Source organism: Nothoprocta perdicaria, unplaced genomic scaffold, assembly GCF_003342845.1.
Source record: "Nothoprocta perdicaria isolate Ctin4 unplaced genomic scaffold, notPer1 scaffold_2, whole genome shotgun sequence".
NCBI lineage: Eukaryota > Metazoa > Chordata > Aves > Tinamiformes > Tinamidae > Nothoprocta > Nothoprocta perdicaria.
The window spans coordinates 7,620,987-7,644,031 of NW_020455204.1; the positions used below are offsets into that span (position 1 = coordinate 7,620,987).

The 23,045-nt window shown below is 44.1% G+C and overlaps 2 protein-coding genes across 4 annotated transcripts; one reads left to right on the top strand and one right to left on the bottom strand.

Moving 5' to 3' along the window:
• The first annotated feature begins 94 nt into the window (after positions 1-94).
• On the top strand, positions 95-21,177 carry RILPL1 (Rab interacting lysosomal protein like 1). Of its 3 annotated transcripts, XM_026037553.1 has the most exons (8): positions 95-394; positions 3,452-3,602; positions 7,397-7,515; positions 8,200-8,418; positions 11,943-12,121; positions 12,636-12,728; positions 15,698-15,785; positions 18,207-21,175. In XM_026037553.1, exons 1-8 carry the CDS (start codon positions 98-100, stop codon positions 18,210-18,212), a joined length of 1,152 nt encoding a protein of 383 aa, XP_025893338.1. In that variant the 5' UTR covers positions 95-97; the 3' UTR covers positions 18,213-21,175. The 3 variants fall into 3 exon arrangements, with proteins under 3 accessions (XP_025893338.1, XP_025893337.1, XP_025893339.1); XM_026037552.1 differs by lacking the exon at positions 15,698-15,785 and having other exon boundaries at positions 18,207-21,177; XM_026037554.1 differs by lacking the exons at positions 3,452-3,602; positions 15,698-15,785 and having other exon boundaries at positions 339-394; positions 18,207-21,177.
• Positions 21,178-21,637: 460 nt separating this feature from the next.
• On the bottom strand, positions 21,638-22,830 carry SNRNP35 (small nuclear ribonucleoprotein U11/U12 subunit 35). The gene has a single exon (XM_026037555.1). The coding sequence runs from the start codon at positions 22,825-22,827 to the stop codon at positions 22,036-22,038; it is 792 nt and encodes a 263-aa protein (XP_025893340.1). The 5' UTR covers positions 22,828-22,830; the 3' UTR covers positions 21,638-22,035.
• Positions 22,831-23,045: the final 215 nt, after the last annotated feature.

Below are 23,045 nucleotides of genomic sequence, written 5' to 3' on the forward strand. Positions count from 1 at the left end.
GTCGCGGCCAGGGCGGCGCCGCGCTCCCCGCCGCCGCGGGAGGGCAGCGCCCCGCGGGCGGCCGCGTCGCCCCGTTGCCGCCGCCTATGAGGGAGCCATGGAGGGCGGCGGGGGGGCGCCGCCCGCGCTGGAGAAGAACGCGGCGGAGCTGACCGTGATGGACGTCTACGACATCGCCTCGGCCGTGGGGCAGGAGTTCGAGCGCGTCATCGACCAGCACGGCTGCGAGGCCATCGCCCGGCTCATGCCCAAGGTGGTGCGGGTGCTGGAGATCCTCGAGGTGCTCGTGAGCCGCAACCACATCAACCCCGAGATGGAGGAGCTGCGCCTGGAGCTCGACCGCCTCCGCCTCGAGAGGATGGACCGCATCGAGAAGGAGCGCAAGCACCAGAAGGTGCGCGGGGGCCGCCCCGGCCTGCCCGGGCTTGGCACTGCCTCCTTGGCGTCTTCCCTCCTGGAAGTTTCCTTTCTCTTCCCTTTTCTCCACCCCTTCCCTGGCCTCCGTGTTTCCTTCTCCCCATCACGTACGCGCTCCGGCCTCCCAAGCCCTGAGGAGAGGGGGCAACTTGGCTTCCCGCTAGGCCAGAAAGCTCCGCTGTTGGTAACGCGCTTTCCGTCCGGAGCCGTGCATGATTTAGCAGTCGGTCTGTGCTTCCCATCGCGTAGGCGAGTCCTGGGAGGACAGAGTGAGTTCAGGTCAGTGTTGGAACTGACAGTAGGGAAGAGCAGGCTCCTGCATTCCTGCTCCATCCTCTGGCGGTAAGAGCTCGTCCCTGGGGCGATCTACCCTAAATCTCCAAGCTGGAGATCGTTTCCTGTGTCCCGCTCAGCATGACAGGATAGCAAAGAGTCTTTCCGCTTACTGCAGTGCATGTGGCAGACCCGGCTCTTCAGACTGCACAGGCAGCTGATCCAAAGTTTAAGGAAATGGTGCTCCTGGCGTGCGACTGTGCTAAGTCATCCCTGCTGCCTCCTTCCTTCTGTGCTTGCACACACACAGATGGAGTGGGGACAGGGAACTGCTGGAAGAGAGGCCTCAAACTTCGAGAGTTAGTCTGGGTTTATTTAAGAAGGTCTCGTATATGTGTTTTTTAGTCAGCTAAGGGTCTTCTGTGTAGCATATGAAAAATTTGGAGCAATTCTTGCAACATTTTGCAGAAGTACACTTAGTCTGTAGAAAGAATGGTGCTTTTTTTTTTTTTTTTAATGACTACAGTCCTGCTAAGTCTCCAGAGGATGAAATCTTTTACTGGTCCAAAGAAGAGTACAAGTACAATGTGTACCAAATCCATGCCTTTATCCACCTAGTAAACCTCATATCTAACCATTTTAGTCATTAGACAGCAGGTAGTCTGTTGTACTGGTCCTGTACTGTGGCCCTCTGCTAGCATCAGATTTGTTCTTGCCAGGCTCAAAGTGCTGCATAGTGAACCAGATACATTGCTGCCATGCCCAGCAACTGTCTAGTAGGTTGGCACAAGCTAATATTCTGTGTTTGTGCTCCTGAAGTCCATGCATGCATTAAAAGGCTTCCTAAACATGTCAACTGCATAACATACTTGTTAGGTATCAGCTTATTCCTTGCCGGTTACTCATCCATACTTCACCAATAACCACTTATACTCTGCCAACTTTCCTAATAGTCACAAAATGAGTCAGGAACTGTTCAGACAATCCACAAGAATGCTGGAAAAACATTTTAGGAAGGAAAATAATGTGTATGCATAAATATAACACTCTTTAAGTCTTCCCCTGTAATTCCCAGCCCACTAAGGTGGAACTCCTCTATACATACACCTGGCTTAGCTCTGCCTGGCATTTCCTCAGCTGTTGGCACCTACCACCCCCAGGTCTCCTGCCTTCTCCGCCTGATACTGCCACTAGTGGAGGTTCAGAACTTCATTTGTGGTCCAGTTCCTTGGTTCTTCAGTAGCAGTAAATAGGAAAGTTTTCCTAGGAAAGCTTGAGTGCAACTGTGCATTTACAGTGTAGCCATATGTAAAAAATACAAGGCTTCATAGTTCAAGTTTGTGTATGTATATCCTATTTTTCTAATCAATATGTTTATAGCTGCACCAAATGTGTTGGTTTTATTTTCTGAACTAGGTCAGCATGTTATTCTAGCTACAGAGGTATAGGCTGCAACATCACTGTAAATAGTCTAGAAATAAAGTTTTATGACATGCATTTCTCTAAAGTGTTTCAAGTGAAGTTAATGGTGATTCATGAAACTTTCTGTACTTCTTAATAGTTAAGCTTGCATAGTTATAAATAACATATAAACTATTGCAAATATATTTCTTCTATAGTGTTGTCTACAAATCTCTTAGCATACTCAGAAGCATTATAAAAAGACAGCAATGCAAAAATAATTGCTGGAATAAAATAGTATTTCATTTAGACCTAAACACCAATAAAAGTATGACTTCCCATTAATAGAGCATACATTCAGAGCAGAAAACTATCCTGTTATCTCTCAGGGGAGCCTATTTTAGCCTAGAGCTGTGCTTGGCTGCTGTGTGAGTGTGTTTTGTTGTTAGGAAGGGGGCATGCTGGATGAACAGTAGAAGTGGACAAATGACTCAGCCTGGTTTCAGTGATCTGCATGCAGCTTTTTGTTTTGTTTTAAGTGCAAATGGTGTGCAGAATGCCCCCCCACACACACACTGCAGAAATATGATTGATAGCAAAGACTTTGGGAACAAGTAAAGTGCTAAATATGACTGTCTTTTTTTGAGGAGAGGTCTTTATATTCTCTGTCCTAATTTGACCTTTACAAGGATTGGTGACAGCTGCTCTTGACACACAGTGTCCTGACGAATAGGCCTCGTTGTTTTGAGCAGTTTCACTGTCGCTAACAGAGATGTCACTTGGAACATTCCATATAGAACAATTTACGTAAAAAGCAGCATAATTTTGTCTTGCATTTACTATTTGGACTAGGAGTTCTGGGTTTGTTGCACAGTATCATGCGCTCATCGTTATTTTACACTTGTGTTTCATAACACAAATCTAGACTGGGCAAGCTACTCTGTCAAAATGAGCATGTCTAATCCTGACCCTCCTAGCCCATGCTGTGGTATTTCTGGGGCATTTATAACAGCAGCTGCCCAGGATGCAGGAGATAACTCCTGGTTATGTTTGGTTGTCTTGTCTAAAACAGTAGACCCCTTAATCTGGTCCCCACGTTAATGAAGGGAATGAGAAGTCATTCTCTGGATAACTTGCATAGTTGCATTCAGCAAATAACATAAGGAGACTTTTATATTCAATGAGATTCTTGGTGCTGGCATTAGAAAAATTGAGGCTACTTGGAATTTATAAGAAGATATCATTTAATTATTTTCTGTAAGAATCCTAGGATTGTTACTATTTTGATATGTAAATAGTCTGGTCAAAGGCTCTTAACATGTTTAAAAATATAAATGTGTTGTCCTGGTCTACCCTTTAGGAATTAGAACTGGTGGAGGATGTCTGGAGAGGGGAAGCACAGGATCTTCTTACTCAAATTGCACAGCTGCAGGAGGAGAATAAACAACTGATGACAAACTTGTCTCACAAAGACATTAATTTCACTGAAGAGGAGTTTCAGAAACATGAAGGCAAGTTTGATGTTTCAAATTCAATACTTGCTTTTGTCACAAAAAGCAATACTCTATCAAAATATTTTGACTGGATATTCCAGCTTTTTTGCTTGAAATTAATGCAGGATGTTTTCTGGTTATCTGAATAGAAAAGCTCTGAACAACTGAGATATTGCAAAAGGTGGGGGCAGGAAGGAATTAAAAGCCTGAGCAGTTCTTTGTTTGACAAAGAAGCACCTTTAAAAGTAAAGTCTAGCTTCCTTTTTGGTCTATTATTTTATTTTTGTGGTTAGCATCTTGCAAAAAAGCATTCTTGCACTCTCCCTTTGTTTTCTAATGGAAACAGAATCATCCATTCAGCATTATTTCACAGTGATGTGCACAAAAACAAGTGCAAGTGTTGCTGTATTCAGGATAATTGTTTGTAAAGCAGCACCTTGGGATTCCATTGACTCCCTTATACTAATTAATCTGCCATATGGTGATATTGTGGGAGAACATCTTGAGAGTGATTCTAGCTGGTTTACCTGCCTTTGGGTTCCTACACACATACTGAGACATTTCCAGACAGTTTAGAATAGGCGAAGAGACTCATACTCCAGGCAGCGAGTGATTCCTAAAGAACTGAAACAACTGATTAATTCGTGGGCAGCTTCTTGCTTGAGACAGAATGAAATTCAGGACAAATGTTTCTGATGTGCAACTCCAGGTAGATTTCCCTGGCAGCAACTGGAACAGTTACTATCCTCACCTCTTTCCCACACCTCAGCAAGCAACTTTTTCAGAGGCAGATGAGCGGATGTAGATTCATTTCACAGTTTGTAGTGTGTTATTTGAATCTGCTGGCTACTGTTTTTATTTCATGACACTCTGCTGGGTTGTAACCTGGGGAGTTAAAGGAATCATTGTGCAAGTTTGGGGATGAAGCAGCCTTGAGCTGAGAGATGGAGCAGACAGATGAGAATGGTAACAGCTTCACTGCAGCAGCAAACCCTGCCTGTGATTGTGAGTCATTCTGGAAATGGGTGACTTTGTGAACTGTTAGGACATGGGCAGGACCGTGGTGTCCTGGTCTAAACCACACTGCCCTGTTGCAGTATGTTCTGATTATTAGTAAAGTTGTGGCTCCTTCAGAGTTCCCAAACACCAGAGGTTGGGATTAGGCTGAGGTTTGAGGTAAGTGAATGAAACTCAATCCAATGCTGCAAAAGCTGCACCTGCTTCCCCAGTGCTGAATTTGGCCCAGAGGTGGAGTACTGCACACTTGCCCTGGGGAGATGCATATTCCAGACACCAGATTCTGGGACCAATAATACTTATTAGCCAAAATCATTGGTTTAACTTGTATCACATTAATTTGTAGCACCCTAAGCTTGGAGCCTGTCATGTTAAACTTGCAACTGTTTTCCATTTGGGATAACTTTTCTATTAATGAATGGAGGTGGGTTTTCTCAGATATATGATTTGTGACATTTCCTATCCACAAAAACTAAACTGCCTTTTTTTCTACTCCATCATTTAATATGATGCGTGTAGAATTTACATGCATTTACAGATGCAGCTTTTCAAGCCAAATGCCTTTTTAGCTGGGCTCAGTTTGGCCAGACTCTAGTTTTGATATCTCAGCATGATTTAGTATTGTGATCATGTCTCCCCTTAGCGGCTAACCCCGGGGATTAACAGTTTGCTGCTTACTTGCCAGACACTGGGGGGAGTTATTTTTAGCACAGCCAGCAGAGGCCAGTGATTTGGGTGTGCAAGGGCTCAGATTCGATCTTTGCCAATTAACAGTCACTTCAGAGTTCAGAGAGCCTCACTTTGCTATAATGAAAGCATTTGTGAGAGAGGTAGCTGCAACAGTATCTAAACAGGAGAGAGAGCATCATTCTCTGAGAGTCTGAGCAGAGCAAAGCTCATGTGAAAGATGCGTGCGGCAGAATACAAAATACACAGGAGGCTTTAGAGATGAATCTGCAATGTTCATTAATGCTACTCCTCCCTGAGCTCAAACTGAGCGTTTATTTGATAGTGCTGACTGACCAGAATATCCTGGTAAAATGCCATGAGCAAACTTGAGCCAACATGAGGCAAACAGGACAAGCAGGCGGCTGCGAGAGGAGCTGCTGCCTTGGGCACAGCAGCTGTGGTATGAGGGACAAGAAATAGGATGGCAGCAGACAGTTGTGTTGAACCTCTTGTGCTTGGTTGCTGAAGAACCTACAGTCAGTTCCCCTGCAAAAGTTCAGGCAAGGTTTTCCTCTGAGTATTTACATAGTGGCACTGTCACAGAGCCTGGCTTGCTGTGTTACATTAGGTATAAATGCAGTGGTAAACAGATTGCTAAGCATAAACATGAAGGATGCTCATTTTTAATGTTTCTTATTCCTTTTTTTTTTTTTTTTCTAACTGCTTTCCTCTCCTAGCAATTCCCAGGAAACTGCTGATAGGATGTGCCTGGGGAAGCCAGCTGGGTGTGCCATTTAAGATCTTGCAGATAATTAGACTTTGAGTCATTCGAAGATAATTATTTTACATTTAGGGCACTTAGTGACCTCCCTCCCCTCTTCCTCGATGCCTGGGAAAAATGGGAGATGATGTGACTGTTTCACAAACACTTCCCACCTTTCCTTTCCCTTCCTCTTAAAATAAGAAGGATAATGTAATTATCTGAGCACACAATTGAAGTGCTCACCAAATGTTAGGCAGAAAAATGAGCACAGTGGGAGGAAAAGCAATCAGCACTGAAATGGTACTTTATTCTTTAAATAGTACCTGCTATCTAGAGATCTCAAAGCATCTCACATGTACTAATGAATAGAGCTGTGCTTACCATTCTCAGCTCTTACTGGGCTGAAACTGCTGCTCTAAAATCACACTGCAGTCCCTCTTCACCTCAAAGCATTTTTATAAAATATAGCTGGTGTTTTAGGCCCCAGCATTGTGACCGACTGCTGAAAGGTGGATCCAGGAGCCTGCAGAGGGGACTGTGGATACAGTGATGGTTTGTAAGAAACTGCAAATAAACATGAACCCTAGTAATAGGAAAGCTATGGGGAGATACCAGGGCTCTATTGTGTTATTGAGAGGGTCCCTGTCTGTTTGTTTTGTTTTGGCTCCATCCAGCTGGTATTTCCTGTGTCCCTGTAGGTGGGTAAAAATGTCCAAGATCAGGGAGAGGTCAGAGCTGAGTGTAAGATTCCAGCACTCCACACCCATGCTGTGGTAGGAAAGTAAGATCCTCTTAAAAAAACAAGAAGTGTGTGCCAGGCTGCAGCTGTCCTGCCTAAGGGGTATGAGCCATTCCCATCCCAGAATAAGATCAGTCTAAATCAGTGCATCTCAACTGGTCTAGACCTAAAAGCAGTCACCATAGTGAAACATTTAGATCTTGCTGATGTCAGACATGCCTGTATTTCCTGCAGTTTTCACAGTTACCTGATTCTGCAGGTTATCACATAGAGAACCAAACTCCGTGGCACATAATGAGAAAATCACGGCAGAGGTAAAAACACTGAGGTAGCAAGACATTAGCAATATCACTCCACTGTTACAAATGCCTCTGAGGCCTGTTGGATTTTTCAAGGACTTTCTGTGGGTTGGCTTTACAGGGTGGATTGTATCATCTACGTTCCGTTACCCCTGAAGTTACTTTCTTTTTATCCAAAACATCATCCAATGGTCTCTTTGATTTCCACAGCAGGCATCTTCCAGAGGTTTTACCCAAATATTTTTCATTTGTTATTGTTTTCAATAACTCCTGCTTGTCCTCAGTTTGTTTTATTTTTGTCCTTTTTTTTTTTTTTTTTAACCAGGAATGTCAGAAAGAGAGCGGCAAGTCATGAAGAAGCTGAAGGAAGTGGTAGATAAACAGAGGGATGAAATCAGGGCAAAAGACCGGGAACTGGGACTTAAAAATGAGGATGTAGAGGCAGTAAGTGCTTTCCTGTTTCCTTCTTCTTTCTTACCCATGCTTCCATCATTCTTTCAAGTTTTAAGTTAATTTAGAAGTGGTTAGCTATGCCAGATTAGCAGCCCAGCATCTAAAGTGTTCTGCAAAGCTAAAGAGTGTGCAAAATAGTCAGCAAGCTGCTAGTACAGGCACATACTCTCTGCTGTGTGTGGAAAGACTGGGGGCACTTGGAGGGTGATAGGAGACCAGAGTAACAAGGGAAGAAGATGGATGAGAAATGGGTGGGTTGGTTGTTTCTTTAAAGGTCTGCTACTCTCAGATTAGTCTGTGCTGTCTGTATCTATCTTGTCCTTATCACTTCCACTCTGGGTTAAGTTTTCGTTCTAAATTCCTTAAGCTCACCTGCCCTTAAACACTGATTTTTGAAGCACTGTAGTGGAAGTGGTCGGTTTGCTTTTAGCTGGAGAATTCCCAAGGCTGGTGAAAAAGTGCCTCCTCTTACTGTGAAAACATACAAACATATAAAGAGGTTTTGGTGTCTTTAACAGATAATTAGATATTACAAAAAATAATTAGGAAGATGAGGATTTTTCCTGATTAAACATAACAGGAACGTATTACTCATTCTTTAACATAATGTTTGGGATTTAGCTCCCATGGCTGGTGGCTGAATGGATGTTTACCTGTTGTATCAATATTCTGTAGCTTCAACAACAACAGAACAGGCTCATGAAAATTAACCACGACCTGCGGCACCGGATCACCGTTGTCGAGGCGCAGGGGAAGGCCCTGATTGAGCAGAAGGTGGAGTTGGAAGCCTACTTGCAAACCAAGGAGCAGGAGATGGGCACCCTACGAGCAGAGCTAGGGAAACTCAGAGAAAAACTGCAGGGTGAGGACAGCCAAAATGGGGAAGAAATAAAGGTAAGAGGCACTTTCATTCGCTTTTAAACAGCCTTTTTAAGATCCTCGGAGGTCATACCAAGCATCTCTTCTTCAAATAAAGTGGTTGATATGTGTGAGAGCCAACAGTGGTACGCAAGGACATCCTTATGTAGCGCACAGGGAAACATAAGCATCTCTCTGTGCTTTGTGACAGGAAAGCACCATTGGGGACAGCGACCCAGGGAACAGAGCCCTCCATCCTGGAGGGGAGAAGCAGCCATGCAGAGAGGTGCAGGACAGGTCAGCAGTGTCATGGCCGGGGCAGAGAGCAGCAGAACATCCTCTGCTCTCCCCTGCTCTCCCCTCACACTTGGCTGTTCAGTACATGGCCTGGGGAGCCTAACCTTTGAATCAAGTGCTAGACTACAGAATTCACCAGACAGCAGAACAAATAGCTTCTGCAGAGGAGAGTGTGCTTTTAGAAACTTTGTTAAGCCACTTTGTTTGGGGCAGGAACTTACCTTCGGCCAAAATAAGCCATGTAAGAGTCTTTAAACCTCTGGAGAAGGCTTAATTCCTTCTGAAAAGATAACAGTTAGAGAAGTTTTGCTGAGCTAACAGGTCTTTGTGTGCTTGTCTGCCCTTACGTCATTGTTTTCTCTGATCACGTTTCCATCCGTTGCCTCACTGCAGTTGTTCAGAACTGAACAATTGGAATTTCTTAATCCATGTGACAGGAGTCACATGACAGTCAGTGACTGGGGGGCTGGTATCTTAGGCTACAAAAATGAGAGAGCTCTTGGCCCTCATGGTGATTATGGCGCTTGTGATCTGACTGCCTAAGCTGGTCTATTGCTACCAAATCAAAATATAAATATTTTTACGCCTGTTTTAGAGGAGACAGACTAGGCCCTATTCCTGCTTCTAACTTCCTGAAAGAATTTATGCAGTTAAGTGTTCCTAGTACAGATGTTCATGGAAAGCAAAGGTTGATGCTCGTGTACCTGAAAGAACAGGAAAAGTGATGATTGGCCAAGTGACAATTTGCAAAATGACTTGTTGCTAAGATAAGAGCAGTAAGAATGGAAATTCAAGGGGAGTTTCACAAGGGAAAAAAGAAAGAGCTTCAGCTCTCTCTTTATGGTTCCTGTTGTTACTTTCCTTTGTGCATACAACACTGCATTTCTGTCTTATTCAAGCAAATATGCAGTATTTCCTCTCCTGATGCTGCTCTTAGAACAGCACAAATAGGATAAGGAGCATCATGGCACGAAGGAGCTCCAGGGAGCACTATTGTGGTGTATTATTTGGATGTGTTTGCAGCAGCACCAGTACCGAGCCAGTATAGAAGCAAGCAGTGTAAATGCCTGATAACAGCAGAGAATATAACACCCAATTTGTTTGTAAGAGGCAGGAATATATACCAGAAAGCAGAGGCAAAGGCAGATGAGGTGTCCTTGTGCCCCAGGGCGTGTGACAGTCAGCGCAAACGTGTCCCTGCAGAGTCGGGTACGCGCTGTATTAATAATGAAAGGGATGACTTCATTGCTGCTAATTCAACCAGGACCCCTGCTTTGTAAATGGGGCTCTGGAGCCTGGGCCTGGAGCCAGCAAAAGTGAAAGTGTCTTCAGTGTCTGGAGAGAAAGGACCCTTTCTTCCCCCCACCCATCCCCAGTCTCACCAGTTCTGTGGCAATGGCACCTCTTCTAATTAGAGTTTTTGCCCATTCTCTCTGCCAGGCTGATGGTTAGGCAGGAATTGCAGTGACAAGCAGAAAACTAAATAGCTGCATGCTCTGGAGTAAACACTGCTCATTGGCTTCAGCTGAGGACGTTTGCATTGGCTTCTTGGGCTTCTTGGTCTTTGCTGATTTGGGCAAAATCTGGCAAAAAGGTGACTTCTTTGGGTAAAAGTGTGGGGTGGAGGTAGAACCAAAACATGAGGCATCAATGCGGATCCTAACCCAGTGGGATGGAGAGGAGGAAAGATGTACAAATCCTTTGAATGTTTTGTCAGGGTGCATCTGCCTTTATTTGTTGTAAACTGTATAAAAATGCTAAACTGTATTAAAAAATGCATTTGGATTAATGGGGTGAATCAGACAGAAATGGACAAGTGAGCAATACTCTGCAGTTTGGTCTTTGTAAGAAGAGGACTGCAATTCCTGCTGCAGTAGTTTATGTTGGACCAACCTCAGCCCAGCAAAGTTTAACTCGAAGCCACAATAGATCAGTGGAGATCAAAACTATTTCATAAGTATGAGCTTGGAAGAGACGAGAATCAAGCTTGCAAAAAAATGGACTCTACAAATCTCTGCCCTTAGCTTCTCACATGTAGATGATGGAGTTCCATTGCTGATCTCTTTCTGAAGCAGCTAAGCAGGATATCTCATCCTGCTCCTCAGGGATGCAAAGCTAGAAACTGTTACTTTAAAGTGCTGCACTTCTATAAGGTCTCAAAAGGTGTCCTAGGATATCTACATCCACCTGTGCATTGCGCACTTGGAGAACCAGAAGAGTGTTATGTATTTGGGTGGTGGCCAGTTAGCTAGAAAGGCAAAGTTAAGAGTCTTTAAGGCAGTGGGATTATCTCCATCTTGATGTGTCACTGCCCCACAGGAACTCTAGGACTGTCCACTCTGTCTCCTGCAGGAGGGTAGGGACTGGCCTGGCTGACAGCATCTCTGATTTCATGTGCTGGCCTCCAGTCAGCCTCTGTAAAAAGCATCACATTTCAAATGTACTTTGCTGGAACAGGGTGCCCGGTGCTTATTTTTACAGCTAGAAACCTTGCGGACCTCCTCAGGCTTGTCACTGGTTTGCAGCACCTTGATTGTGAACAGCCTTTCCAGGAGCTTGTGACTTCCCACTAACTGGTCCTCAGCTCTGTGCAGTGGGACAAGGCTGGAGTACCTGAATGATACCTCTTTCCTGAACACTGTGCTGATACCAGCCTTATTTCCACGAGCAGTTTAGCCCAAATAGTTCTTCACAATTGCTGGGGTCTACCTGGATTACAGGAAGCTGCCCCGGAGGCTGGGAATGCAACCATGTCCCTAGAGTGCGAGCTGTATAAGGCATCATCGAGCACTCATCTGCAGATGTCTTCTAGTTTGTACTTAGATCCCTGGTACTGACACTAGTCAGGCATTTTTCAATACAAGCAATATAGAGATATAAACTTAAATCATCACTTAATATAGTTATGTGCAAAGGAGCTTCCTCTCTGTGGGAGAAATTATCAGGATATTTGCTATCCAAATGGTTCTCTCTCTCTCTTTTTTTTTTTTTTTTTGGTTATGTAAAAGGCTGGTACATTACATAATTTACCTCATTTGCTAAAAGTATGCATTCCGTAAACTCACTTACCAAAAGTTAGACTGAGGATCTTAAAACATGAGAAGCAAATTCCTCCTACCTTTTTTTACTTCTAAAATTGCTTTGTTTCTTTTAAGAGAGGGTTTATTAGTATCAAAGAGGTCAAGAACTAAACTGATAAAGACTTTAAATGCCTCAGACTTGCATTCATGTGATGAATTTAAAGCTGGTGTTTCACTTCCTAGACAGAACCAAACAACGACGACTTTTCTGACTTCGCAGAGTCAGAAAAGATGGCAGTGGACTTAAAAGATCCAAATCGTCCAAGATTCACCTTGCAGGAGCTGCGAGATGTCCTTCATGAGAGGAATGAATTGAAATCTAAAGTGTTTTTACTTCAAGAGGAGCTTTTATATTACAAAAGGTAGGTTAGATCTCCTAGGTGCTCCTCTCCTGTTGCATACTATACACGTAGCAGCTGTAGGGCAGGTCTAGAGACTATAAATGTGTTCCTAAATAGTTTCTGGCAAGGTTATATTGCTGCAAAGGCTTGAAGTTTGTAAACCTAAAGGCTTCAGTTTCTATCTAGATCCTCAAAAACTCAGGAAGATGATGCCTTTGCCTGATGTCCCGCTGAATCTTAGAAAGATTAATACACTTGGACTTGAAAAATAAGGACTAAAGTGGGTCAACATTTGAAACTATAGTAATTTGTATTCATTGCATTCATCTTCTTCATCCATTCCTCTCCTTGTCCCAATGGGAGGGAAATACTGAACGGAAACCAAAGTTCATGGAAAAATCTCCCACAGGTTTCAGTGACCTCGGAGCAGGTATTTTGCCTTTCTTCTGTAGTACTGCCTCAGGTTGGAGTTTAGAATTGAAAGTGCTTCCATAGCCTGAAAGGACAACATTAACTATCCTTTCTTTCTCTCCAGTGAGGAAACAGAAGAAGAAACTAGATCGCCTCAACCTACACCCATAATTCAGCCAAAAACCTCAACTCAGCAAGAGTCTGGAATCAAACGACTGTAAGTAGTGTATTCTGAAAGGACACTAGATGAATTCTGCAAATGCTAAACATTTCTTAGGGATGGGACATTTTTTTAACTTAAAAGTTAAGATGTTTACATCCCTTATGTGTATGGGAGAGATATTAAAATGTCTGTAATTCTTTTTTTTTTTTTTTTAAAGGACCACTTGCTAGGTTTTATGAAACAGCAGTTGGGTTTGGCCAGAACTTTGACCATTTTTCAGTCTAGGTTTATCTGCTACGATACCTCCATTCTCCGTATGCAGGCAGCAGTAGGGGGAAGAACAATAGACCACATGCTTTGTTTGGACCACATTGATGTGCCCAAGAAGCCCACTTTAATTCTAATTCTTCATTCCTAAATATGATATTCAAGATGACTAAAAGAATGTGTTTTGCCATGGTCCAGTACTGCTGTTAGGAGCAGGTGAGCTCTTAAACAGACATCTGATCTGCCCAGAGGATGCTGTGGTTCAGGCCGTGTGGCCACGCTCCAAAGGGAGGAACTAGCAATTGTGGTTTTATCCAGAGCACTGCCCTGTCTGTCCTAGATACCCAAAACTGAGGTCACTGCAAGGACTGTGGAGAGACATGCTCCTGCTTCTGCAGAGCTCCAGTTCCTTAATGGCATCAGGTGGTGGATTGGAGCAGCAGCAGAATATCACAGTCCCCAGCCAGCCTATGGTCATGCTTGGAGGGTCTGCAAAGAGTGACCGTCACAAGTAAAGCATCCTGCAGATCTGTACAAGCTGGGTCTGGAGAACAAGGTGTCCCTTTTACCCCTCTGTGGCTGTATCCGGCTTTCAATTCATTGGCCTTGCAGTGTGTAGGTGCAGCACAAGGACTTCTGGTTTGCTGAACAACTGCCGTGCCAGAGAGGATGCCAACTTTCCTGGCTATAGAAATCCCCACTCTCCTCTGGTGAGATTGTTCAGTGGTGCTGTGCAAACCCTAAGCTTATTATCAGAGGTGTATGTACTACTACAGGAGCTGGTTATAAAAACACAGCATTGGCCAATCCATTTGTCTGTTGAAACTCCCCTCTTTTGAATTTATTTATCCCAGATTAAATAGCTTTGGATTTTTATGATACTAAAGCTTATCTTCTTAACTGAGCGAATGATTTTGGCACACTTATTTGGTTTTGCCTAAAAAGCCTTCCCATCCTGTCTCCATGACCATAACCTTCAGACTTTGTTTTTATTAGCAACAGCCCCATGAGAGAAAGTTCTCTTGGAACATTAGGGCTGACCCAAAACACCATAAAGTCAAGAGGACACTTATAATTAAATTCAATAGACTTCATCTTTTGCCCGTGCTGTCTTTTTTTCTGAAAGAGCACTTCCTCCCAAGTGACTAGAAAATATTCCTTGAGTTTGGCTTTAAGTTTTCATTCTGTAGTATTAATAATACTGGTCTCACAAGGTCTCCACTGTGAAGCTTCGCTTCTCTTTTCTTCTAAATTTACTTTAGTGCTTCTTAAAGCTTATCCCTCCATTGGAAATGGCCAGTTTCAGCCTACATAGTGTGGTGATTGCAGCTTTCATGCTCAATTTTTGAAGCAAGTTTGTGGCCGGGGCAAATTCTCCAAATTCTGATCACATACTGGTTTATTTCTACGCTTGTCTCTACACATCACATTACAGAGTTTTGATGAAATTATGTAACCAGGAGGCTTTACTCAGGAGGAAAAGCACCAGGACTGAAAATGCTGCCTCTGTTTTCAAGCAGAAAACGCCCTATTGTTTCCTCTTTAAGGATACATACTGTTTTGTCACTGATGTAATGCCTAAAACAGCCATAAGTTTTCCTCCTATTCTTGCAATCCACAAAAGCTGATGTGTCTGTCTGATTTCTGCAGCTAACCGAGTGTGCCACAAGGCATAAAAATAGAGGGTTTTGCTACTGCTAATGATACAACAATATTTGCTTGTTTAGTTTTCTTTGAATCTAAGAATAGCAGTTAGAGCAGCTATGCTGGGGAGAGCTGCACTTGGTCACGAGGGAAATGTCTGTTGTGATTTCAACTTAATCTTTGATTGACATTAGTCCACAGTTCAAAAAAATATTTGGCACAAGGGAGAGCCTCTGAGGAGAACCCTTAGAAAAACAGAGGGTGTTGCAGGTATGGATGAAGGTGTGTTGGCAGGCTTGTGTGGGGCTGGCTGTGCAGGGAGCATCCAGCCAGCGTGCTCTCTCAACCTCTAAGTTGCATGAATTGTACAACGCGCAGCTGAAGTGCTGAACCCTTAGGAAGAAACAGCCTTGCTGCTAGCCAGCTAGAAAGAGTGTTTCTGCTAGAGCAGTTGCAAGATTTCAAGCAAGTATTTAGCTGCCTGCAACTGGTGTATTTCTGCATGTGAAGAAATGTAGGTTTGTTTGGAAGAGATCCCCAGGCCCTTTAACCAAGTAGCTTGCAGAGTGGGTTATTTCAACATTTCAATTGTAGTATTGGTTTTTAACTCGCAATTTTGCAAGCGTCACAGATGACAATCTTTATCTGTAATGCTGGTCACGTCTAACCCTATTTCCTGTGCAAAAATCCACTAGCTACAGCAGAGCCCTGTTTGGTACTTCTTAACATGCACCTTCATCCTTCATTTCATTATGTATGTGCCTATTTGTTTCTTGAGAAGAAGAATGTGCACCCTGCTCTGCATTGCTAGAGGTGGTAATACCTTGATGAAATTCAACCCAGATTGCAGGCTGCCTCACAATACAAAAGTGGTATCTTTTAGAAATTCTAAAACAATTCAAACTGTTCATTGACTATTTTTTTACTAAAGAAGATTATTTTCACTGAGGAGCTGTCTTGGGTGATGCAGAACCACCTCACTCTGTAACATGTCCTGTGTGATAATTCAAAGTAACCTTGTGTATCTTGTTTGCCTCTTTTCTTTTAATGGAATGCCGTTTCTTTTCCTTGCTCCAGTCTTATCTCTTCTGTGTCTGTACTTTCCTGACCAGGATCTTTACAGCCATAATGCCCATGGTAGCAGCTGGAATGATTCCAGACGATCCCACATTGCAGCCAATACGAAGACTTGTGTCCCTTGTAGGATTTTTTTTTTAATGTTTGGTACTGTGGTTTCCTTCTGCATGGCCCCGTGTTAACATGCGCTGCTGGTTGCATTCTCATCGGCCACTTGTGGGATCACAGAAGCACCAAGTGCCAATCAGAATGACCAGGCAGTTCACAACTCATTGTAGCCCTCCATGCTCATCCTCAAGTATTGACATTTTATCTTACTGCCTTTTGTCTTAATGTTACCATGCTAAACCAATCATTACTCCTTAGAAAAGAATTTCTATACGCAATTTTAACCAGCGTCTGTTAAATTTGCTTACTAAGCCTGCCTATGCACAATTCACACCAGTGCTTTTTTAAAATAAATTTTAAAATAAATGTACCTGACTCGTTACAGATCAGTTAGATTTATAGAATCTAATGGCTGATATCTGCATTAATTTCCAGTGTTTATTGTAGGCTGATGTTTCCATGTCTTAGAAGCTATGCACTGTAGATTTCATCTCTGTGTTTAGGAACAGAGTATACACTCTCAATAATAAATTCTATCATCCTATGCTTGGTTACCCCTGGAAATTGTAACTGTTGTTGCAGGCTGGTTTTGCATTATAACTCTGACTTTAATGATCACTGCATCTGCAGCAGCGAAACAGTGTTTAAATTTCCCTTCCATTTCACACAGGTGTATTTTTTTCAAACCTTGCCTATAAGCCTTTTCTAGGCCTAACAGCAAAGAATAAAAAAGCTAACTCCTTCTACTTGATGTAGAAAAATATCTTGATAAAATTTCTATTACTTTAAAAAAAAAAAAAAAAAGAGAGAGAAAAAAAGCTGATATTTGAAACTTACTGCATAAATACAGGAGTCCTCTGTGTGGACTTCAGCATGCAAAGCCTGACCAAACATCTCCAGGAGAAAACCTCAGTGACTAGATGCTTCCCTTTCACTTTGGAATTGGATCTGTCCCTGCAAAGATTGAGCATATGTGTGTGAATTTATAAACTCCCATGTTGAAGGTGGTAGAAAACTACCAGACTAATTAAGTGCAAAAGACTTATTTCACTATTAAGGCTGCACATTTCAAGCCAGGAAATGCAAAAGTTGAGGTCCTGCTAGCAACGTTAGCTGTCTCGCATTGCACTTGTGTAGCTTTTTATATCACTTTCTAGTCAAGAACAGCTTATTATTAATAATCATCATGCTTACCTGCACATATGATAGGATGTTTTTTCAGGAAAATTGCCTTAAACGTCATCTGACATTGAAATACAGCCTGTGTGACTAGAGACATCGAAGGCAGAACTCCCTGGTCTGCACAAGGCGGCTTGGACGGTTGGGATCATGGTACTGAGGGGAGACAAGGGAATGTGGGTGGAGGCAGGATGCTGAGTAAGGTGGGCAGTGGGCACAGGGCCCTGTTTATGCCAGGACAAATATTCCAGCTCCTGGTGAGTGTAGGTTCATAGGTGGATGGTCTCTTCTTGAGAAACATCTAGTAATTCCAGCCCTAACTGCATTATGCTAAGTACTGTGCAAGCAATTGGTGTTTATCTTCTAAAATGCATCACTAGAAGCAGCCAATTTGGGTAGCTGGAACCAAAACTTTTGCATTTCTCAGCACACTTTAAAACATTGTACTAACACCTCTTGTACTGAACTCATTATAAACATCAAAAAGATGAATTTGCTTTATCAGGTAACTTCACGATACACAAAAATGATTAAGTAAGGATTTCTTCCAACTGTGCATTTTAGCTGTGTTGTTAGCTGGCAATTTGTTGTTGTTTTAAGTGGCTGTTGGTTCATGTACGTCATTATCTTAGCTCACCCAAGCTGTGACAGGAAATGACGTGCACATTTGTGTGCATTTCTTTAGAGCCTTCATCCTGCAGACTTGTGAGCACTTGTGTGCATTTATTCTTTGATTTTTTGCAGGAATAGGGCCTATGTATCAAAATTTGCACACTTGGGGAAAAAAAATTGAAGACCTATTATCTTATGAATTTCCCTGCTGGCACCCTTAAGAATATTCTCTCTTTCTGCTGTAGGGCATTATACGGATTTAATGCTAAAGATACCACTTTACTTATGCCAAGAAACTAACCCATATTTTGTTGCTTCTTTATCTCAGGGTTGAGGGAGGGGGAATATGCAACATCTAAAATGATGTCTGCACCTGGTAGAGTTAACAACACTTAGAGCTTATTGGAAGCTTCCAGAGCCGAACTGCTTGAGATTGCAATGACTTCATCTCTAATAACATTTTGACATGCACTCCCATCGGGCTTCACTGCCTTGAATTTTTGCAGATGCAAACAGATTTTTTTGCTCTGTGTTTTGTGGTGCTGTGTATCGTGTCGGGTGTTTGAAGTGCTTTCAAGTCAGTAAGCAGTCTTTTTTTTTTCCTTTTTTCCTTCTCCTTCCTTACTCCTCCTCCCTCCCTGGAAGGTTTAGTTTCTTCTCTCGTGATAAGAGACGTATGCAGGCATCACAGAGAAACGTCCACTTCCAGGATACTTTTGGCGAATGGGCAAACTCAAATAAAGATGACTCCTACATGGAACAAGGACAAGAAGCCCTGCAGCATCTGTGACTAAAACCTTGAGGTTCCGCTTGCCACAGTAGATCTCAGTCTAGTAACAAGAAGCTTCTGTGAACAAATCCATCAGCTCCTCACTTCTGTTTGCCTTGCACACCTCAGTGGCTGCATCTCAGATGTACTCTTCAAAAGGGATCCCTCACTGCTTGCTTGGTGACTGTTGGCCAGAAACAGAATCCAAGCTGTATAAGTCACTGATACCTTGGGACATTGAGGCTTCTAGATGACTTGTTTTGTGCTGAATAACAAGTCTATGGTCTTGCTCATGCATTAACTACAGTAACACAAGCTTCTTTAAACCAAAAAAAAGAGACTTATGCCATTATTAGAAGATTGTTTGCAGTGTACGATATCTATTGGCAAAGACTCTTTTATCCTGTTTTGTTAGAATTTTTGGTTGTTTGCTTTTTCTTAATTCTGTAAGAGTTTTATTTTTTCTGAGGGATACCACAGCTCTGGGGCAGGTCTTAGCCCTGCTGTATTTTGCCAAGTTAGGTGGCATCCACACCAAGCTGACCACTTGGAAACCACCTGGTGCAAACTGAGAAGCTGAAAATGCCTTGAGAGGGATAGTAAGTGTCCGTGTCCCTTGTTGCGTATAGTGCCTAAGGCAGGAAGAAGTCGAAGTTCGAGGTGAGCGTGCCTTGCATTTGGCCTTGAGTTCTGCAGTAGTAATGGAAAATGAACTGCTCGAATTCTAACACTTGTTTTCTTTTTTCCTTCTTACCAAGGTCTTCCCCCTAGGGTAGCAGACAGCCACTCGATGGGAGTTAGATTGCCCTTCCCACAGCCACCTTTTGAGTAAAGTCACACTCCGTTTTTCTTTCTCAATGCAAACTACCTAACTTCAGCAATAGGAGACCTCCTCAGCTAGCTGGCATGAACTGTTTCAACTGACTTAGAGATGGCCCCAACCCAAACTTTTTTGCTGACTTGTCTAAACACTATTTGGGGTTGTAGAGTGGATGGATTCTACAAGCACCAGCTGCTTTACTGCTGTCAGCTGGGGTTTGGGTAGCCTGATGTGCCAGCAGTGCCAACGCATGAACACGGCTGAGCTGTCAGAAGGTGGGTATGGACCTGATTCACAGTTAAACATGTGAAGCCCTTGGGCTGGGTGCAGGTCATGCTTATGAAAAACCCATCACCGAAGCCCTGTGTAGCACAGAGGCACCATGCCCACCATGAAAGCAGGTTCGGGTGGGAGAGGGCACCTGCCCTTCCTTGCTGAGGAACGTGGCCCTACACGTGGGTCCTGCACTGGAGCACAGTGCGGCTGGGGAGCAGCATCTCTGGTTGCAACAGGGTCCTAGGTAACTTCTGCTCATGTAGCTCAGTGCTGCAGCCATGGGCCGCTGTTGGCGTCCGACCCCAGCAGCCAGGTGGGCTCTGAGAGGCGCCTGCTCTCAGAAGCGGCACTAAACAGGAGCCAGTGCTCAGGTAAAAGCTCCTCTACTGCAGGTGCTAAATGCCTGATGCTCATTGCAAGGGCTCCTAGAGGACAGCAAGCCAAAGGCTTTTGTACAAGGTGTTTATTTTCTGTTTTTAGTTTTGGTTGGTCAAGATTATGCTTTTTATGGCCCAGCACAGGTGGGCAGGGAATGGTCCCTGCAAACTGTGTAAGGAAGCAAACCATTATTGTAGCAGTGGGGCAAAGGCTGCCTTCCTGATTGTAACTGTGCTATATTTTGAACCTTGAACTTCAGCATGCTCTGGGTACCTTGAGTGTTTTTTCCCCTCTCTCCAGCAGGTTACAGGTTTTTAAATGCTAATTTCCTTACAGTCTGCAGTCCCTTCCCATCAGTTTGCAGCATGGTTGGGAATATACCTTGGCACATGTACCTTAGCACTATACCTTTCCCAAGAGACCCCTGCTGCAGAACTAACCTGCAACTCCACTACTAGAGAAAGAATTTGCAGGCCCTCCAGGTTGTCACTGCAGTTCAGGGAGGAGGGAAAGGAGGGAAGAAGGTAGCCTTATATGAAAGGCATCTGTATTTGAGATACTGACAAAAATGTCTGACACTAACATATGACACTAGTAAAGATGCTTTTGCATCTCTCAGCCTGGTTAAGTTTTGTTAACGTGTTGTTTTGTGCTTGCAGCAAGCTGTATTCACAAAACAGCAGCATTCTTCCTTTTATGTGAAAGGCAATTGTTATGGGGAGTCTTAATGATACATAAGTTGTTGAGATCCCACTTGCTTTTACAGATCATAAAAAAAGAAAAAGAAGGACGTCCACTCTATTTGTATCAGGCAGACAGAATGTAAGTTAAATATGTTCCATGGTTCTTGAATATGTACTGGTCTTTAACACTTTTGTTCCCTAACCATGAGAAAGGTTTAACAAGGATGTATCTTGAAGTGTTCCTGAATGGACATAATGTTGGAGTAGGGGCTAGAAAACATAAATGGGTCATTGCTGCTGTTTAAAAACCATATTCCTACACTGGAGTTGATGGAACGGTGCCTGTTGAATCTCTCCCCAGCATAGTTTACAGCCGTTGGGCACATTCACAGGAGACATGGCAACAGGAAACAATGCAGGAATGAGCACATTGACAGCCTGAACACAGCCTCATTTTCACATCAGCCAGGACCATGAACTGGGATAACAGAAATACACCGACCGAACATTTCTCCCTCTTTTCCCTAAGCTCATGTATAAAAAGGGAAGTCTCCAGACCGAGTTAGTACACGTAGAGCTAGTCTCACAGGCTAGAATCCAATGCTTATTGTTGTTAGGTCAAATCCGTTGTTAGGTCAAATCTGCAGCCAAGTTCACACAATGGCTCTAAGCAGTACAGCCTTCTCCCCCTTACCATGTACCCCATTACCTCAAAAAACTAATTAATTACTCCTGACCTGCTAACATAGCTACTTCCATCTTTTTGCTTTTTTTGTTATAAAGGATGCCACATAGGGAAGAATAAAGAATTGAAGATCTGCCATATCTAGTTTCTTAATATTCAAGTAAAACCTGTTTTTTAAAGGAAGATGGGATGTTGTCAGGTAAAGAGCATAACAATCCTGCATGCAGACTGCAGGTTAAGTTTTTTTTGTTGGTGTTATTTTTTTTCCCCGATTGGGCAGTAAATCATTTTAATGGTTTAATAAAGATTTCTGAAAGTATTTCTGAAAGACTTGTGTCCTTTGTATCCTTTGCAGAAGGCCTCACAGTGCTGTGTATGGGTGGGAATGCAGTTTAGAAGCCTGTCTTCTCCCCTGCTGAGAACAGCTCCCTCAGCCTTGCAAGGAAATAGGGCCTCAAGCTGAGCAGTATTTAGGATAGAAGAACTCCATGTTAAACACAAACACACAAAATGTTTAAGAGATTCACAAGTCAACTTTGTTGTTGTATCTGAGCGTTTAAGAGCCTGGATTACCCAGTTCAGTCCCTTCAATGGAAAAGACGCCTTCATCCCCTGTAGGCTTTTACCACACAAGGAAATCCTTGAGCAGCAGCAGGACCAGGACATTCCCATGTCTTCCCTCTAGGCCCAAATAGACTTTCCCTAGAAAGAAAACTACCAACCAACCACCCAAATAAGCAAAAAGGACAGCGGTCCTTGCACAGAGGACAGGTCCCTTCAGCAGAAGCAGGACTTAGTTCTTGCTGGGAGAAAGATGTTGGTAGACCCCAAACAACCTGTAATTACACATAAGGCACCTTCACCTATCGATGCTTATCCTCATCTCTCGGTTTCTTTGTGTCCCTTTCCCTGCTCCGCTCTCTATCCCTGTCTTTCCTGTCCCTGTCCCTCCTGTCTCTCCCTCTGCTCTTGTCCTCCTTGGGGTCCCTCTCACTTTCACCCCACGCCCACGAACGCTCCCTTTCTGGCCATTTCTTGTCCCTGTTCCTTTCATGGTCTCGATCTCTGCTTCTCCAGTCCCTCACTCCTTCACGAGACCAGTTTCTTTTCTCCGCTGATCCCTCTCCATACAGATCACTTTTCATGGCCGGCAAATTGATGGGCTTCCGGAAAGGCCTGTCCCGTCCTCCAAACCGCAGCTGCCCAGATTCTTTTTTGCCTCCAAATCCCCCTCCGAGCCTCCGCGGGATCCACCCTTTGAGGGTTCTTTCCAGTTCGAAGTCCACAAAGATCTCGTGCTGGTCAATGACCAGCCTGTTGGCATCTCTGTGGGCCTTGAGCAGCGCCCGCTCCTCCTTGTACTCGACGAACGCGTAACCCTTGGAAAAGCCCGTGACCAAGTCTCTCACCAGGCGGATCTTTCTGATATCTCCATACCGGGAGAAAACCTCCCTCAGCTTCTCCTCCGTGGTCTGCAGATTGAGCCTGGCTACAAAGAGGGTGAGGTGCGGGTCGCCCGTCACCCCCTTGTTGGGGACGTACCGCGCCAGCATGGCCCTCCATATGGCTCGGTCGTGCGGCTCCTCGTCGGTGCCATCGATGCTGCCAGCTTTGAGCGGGTCGTACTCCTTGGCTATGGGGGCCCAGTCGGCCATGGGCGCGGAGGGGACGGCGCTCGGCCGTTACGCGGGCCGCTCCGCCGCCTCAGGGCGGCCCCCGGGCGCCCCCTCCCCGGCACCTGGCTCCGCGTTGGCGGAGGACGATTCGCCAAGGGCCCGGCGGGACCCCACTCACTCGCTCCGCCCGCCTCGCGTCTCCGCTCGCCGCCTCGCTCCGCCGCAGCGGCCCGTGACGCCCCGCGACCCCGCGAGCC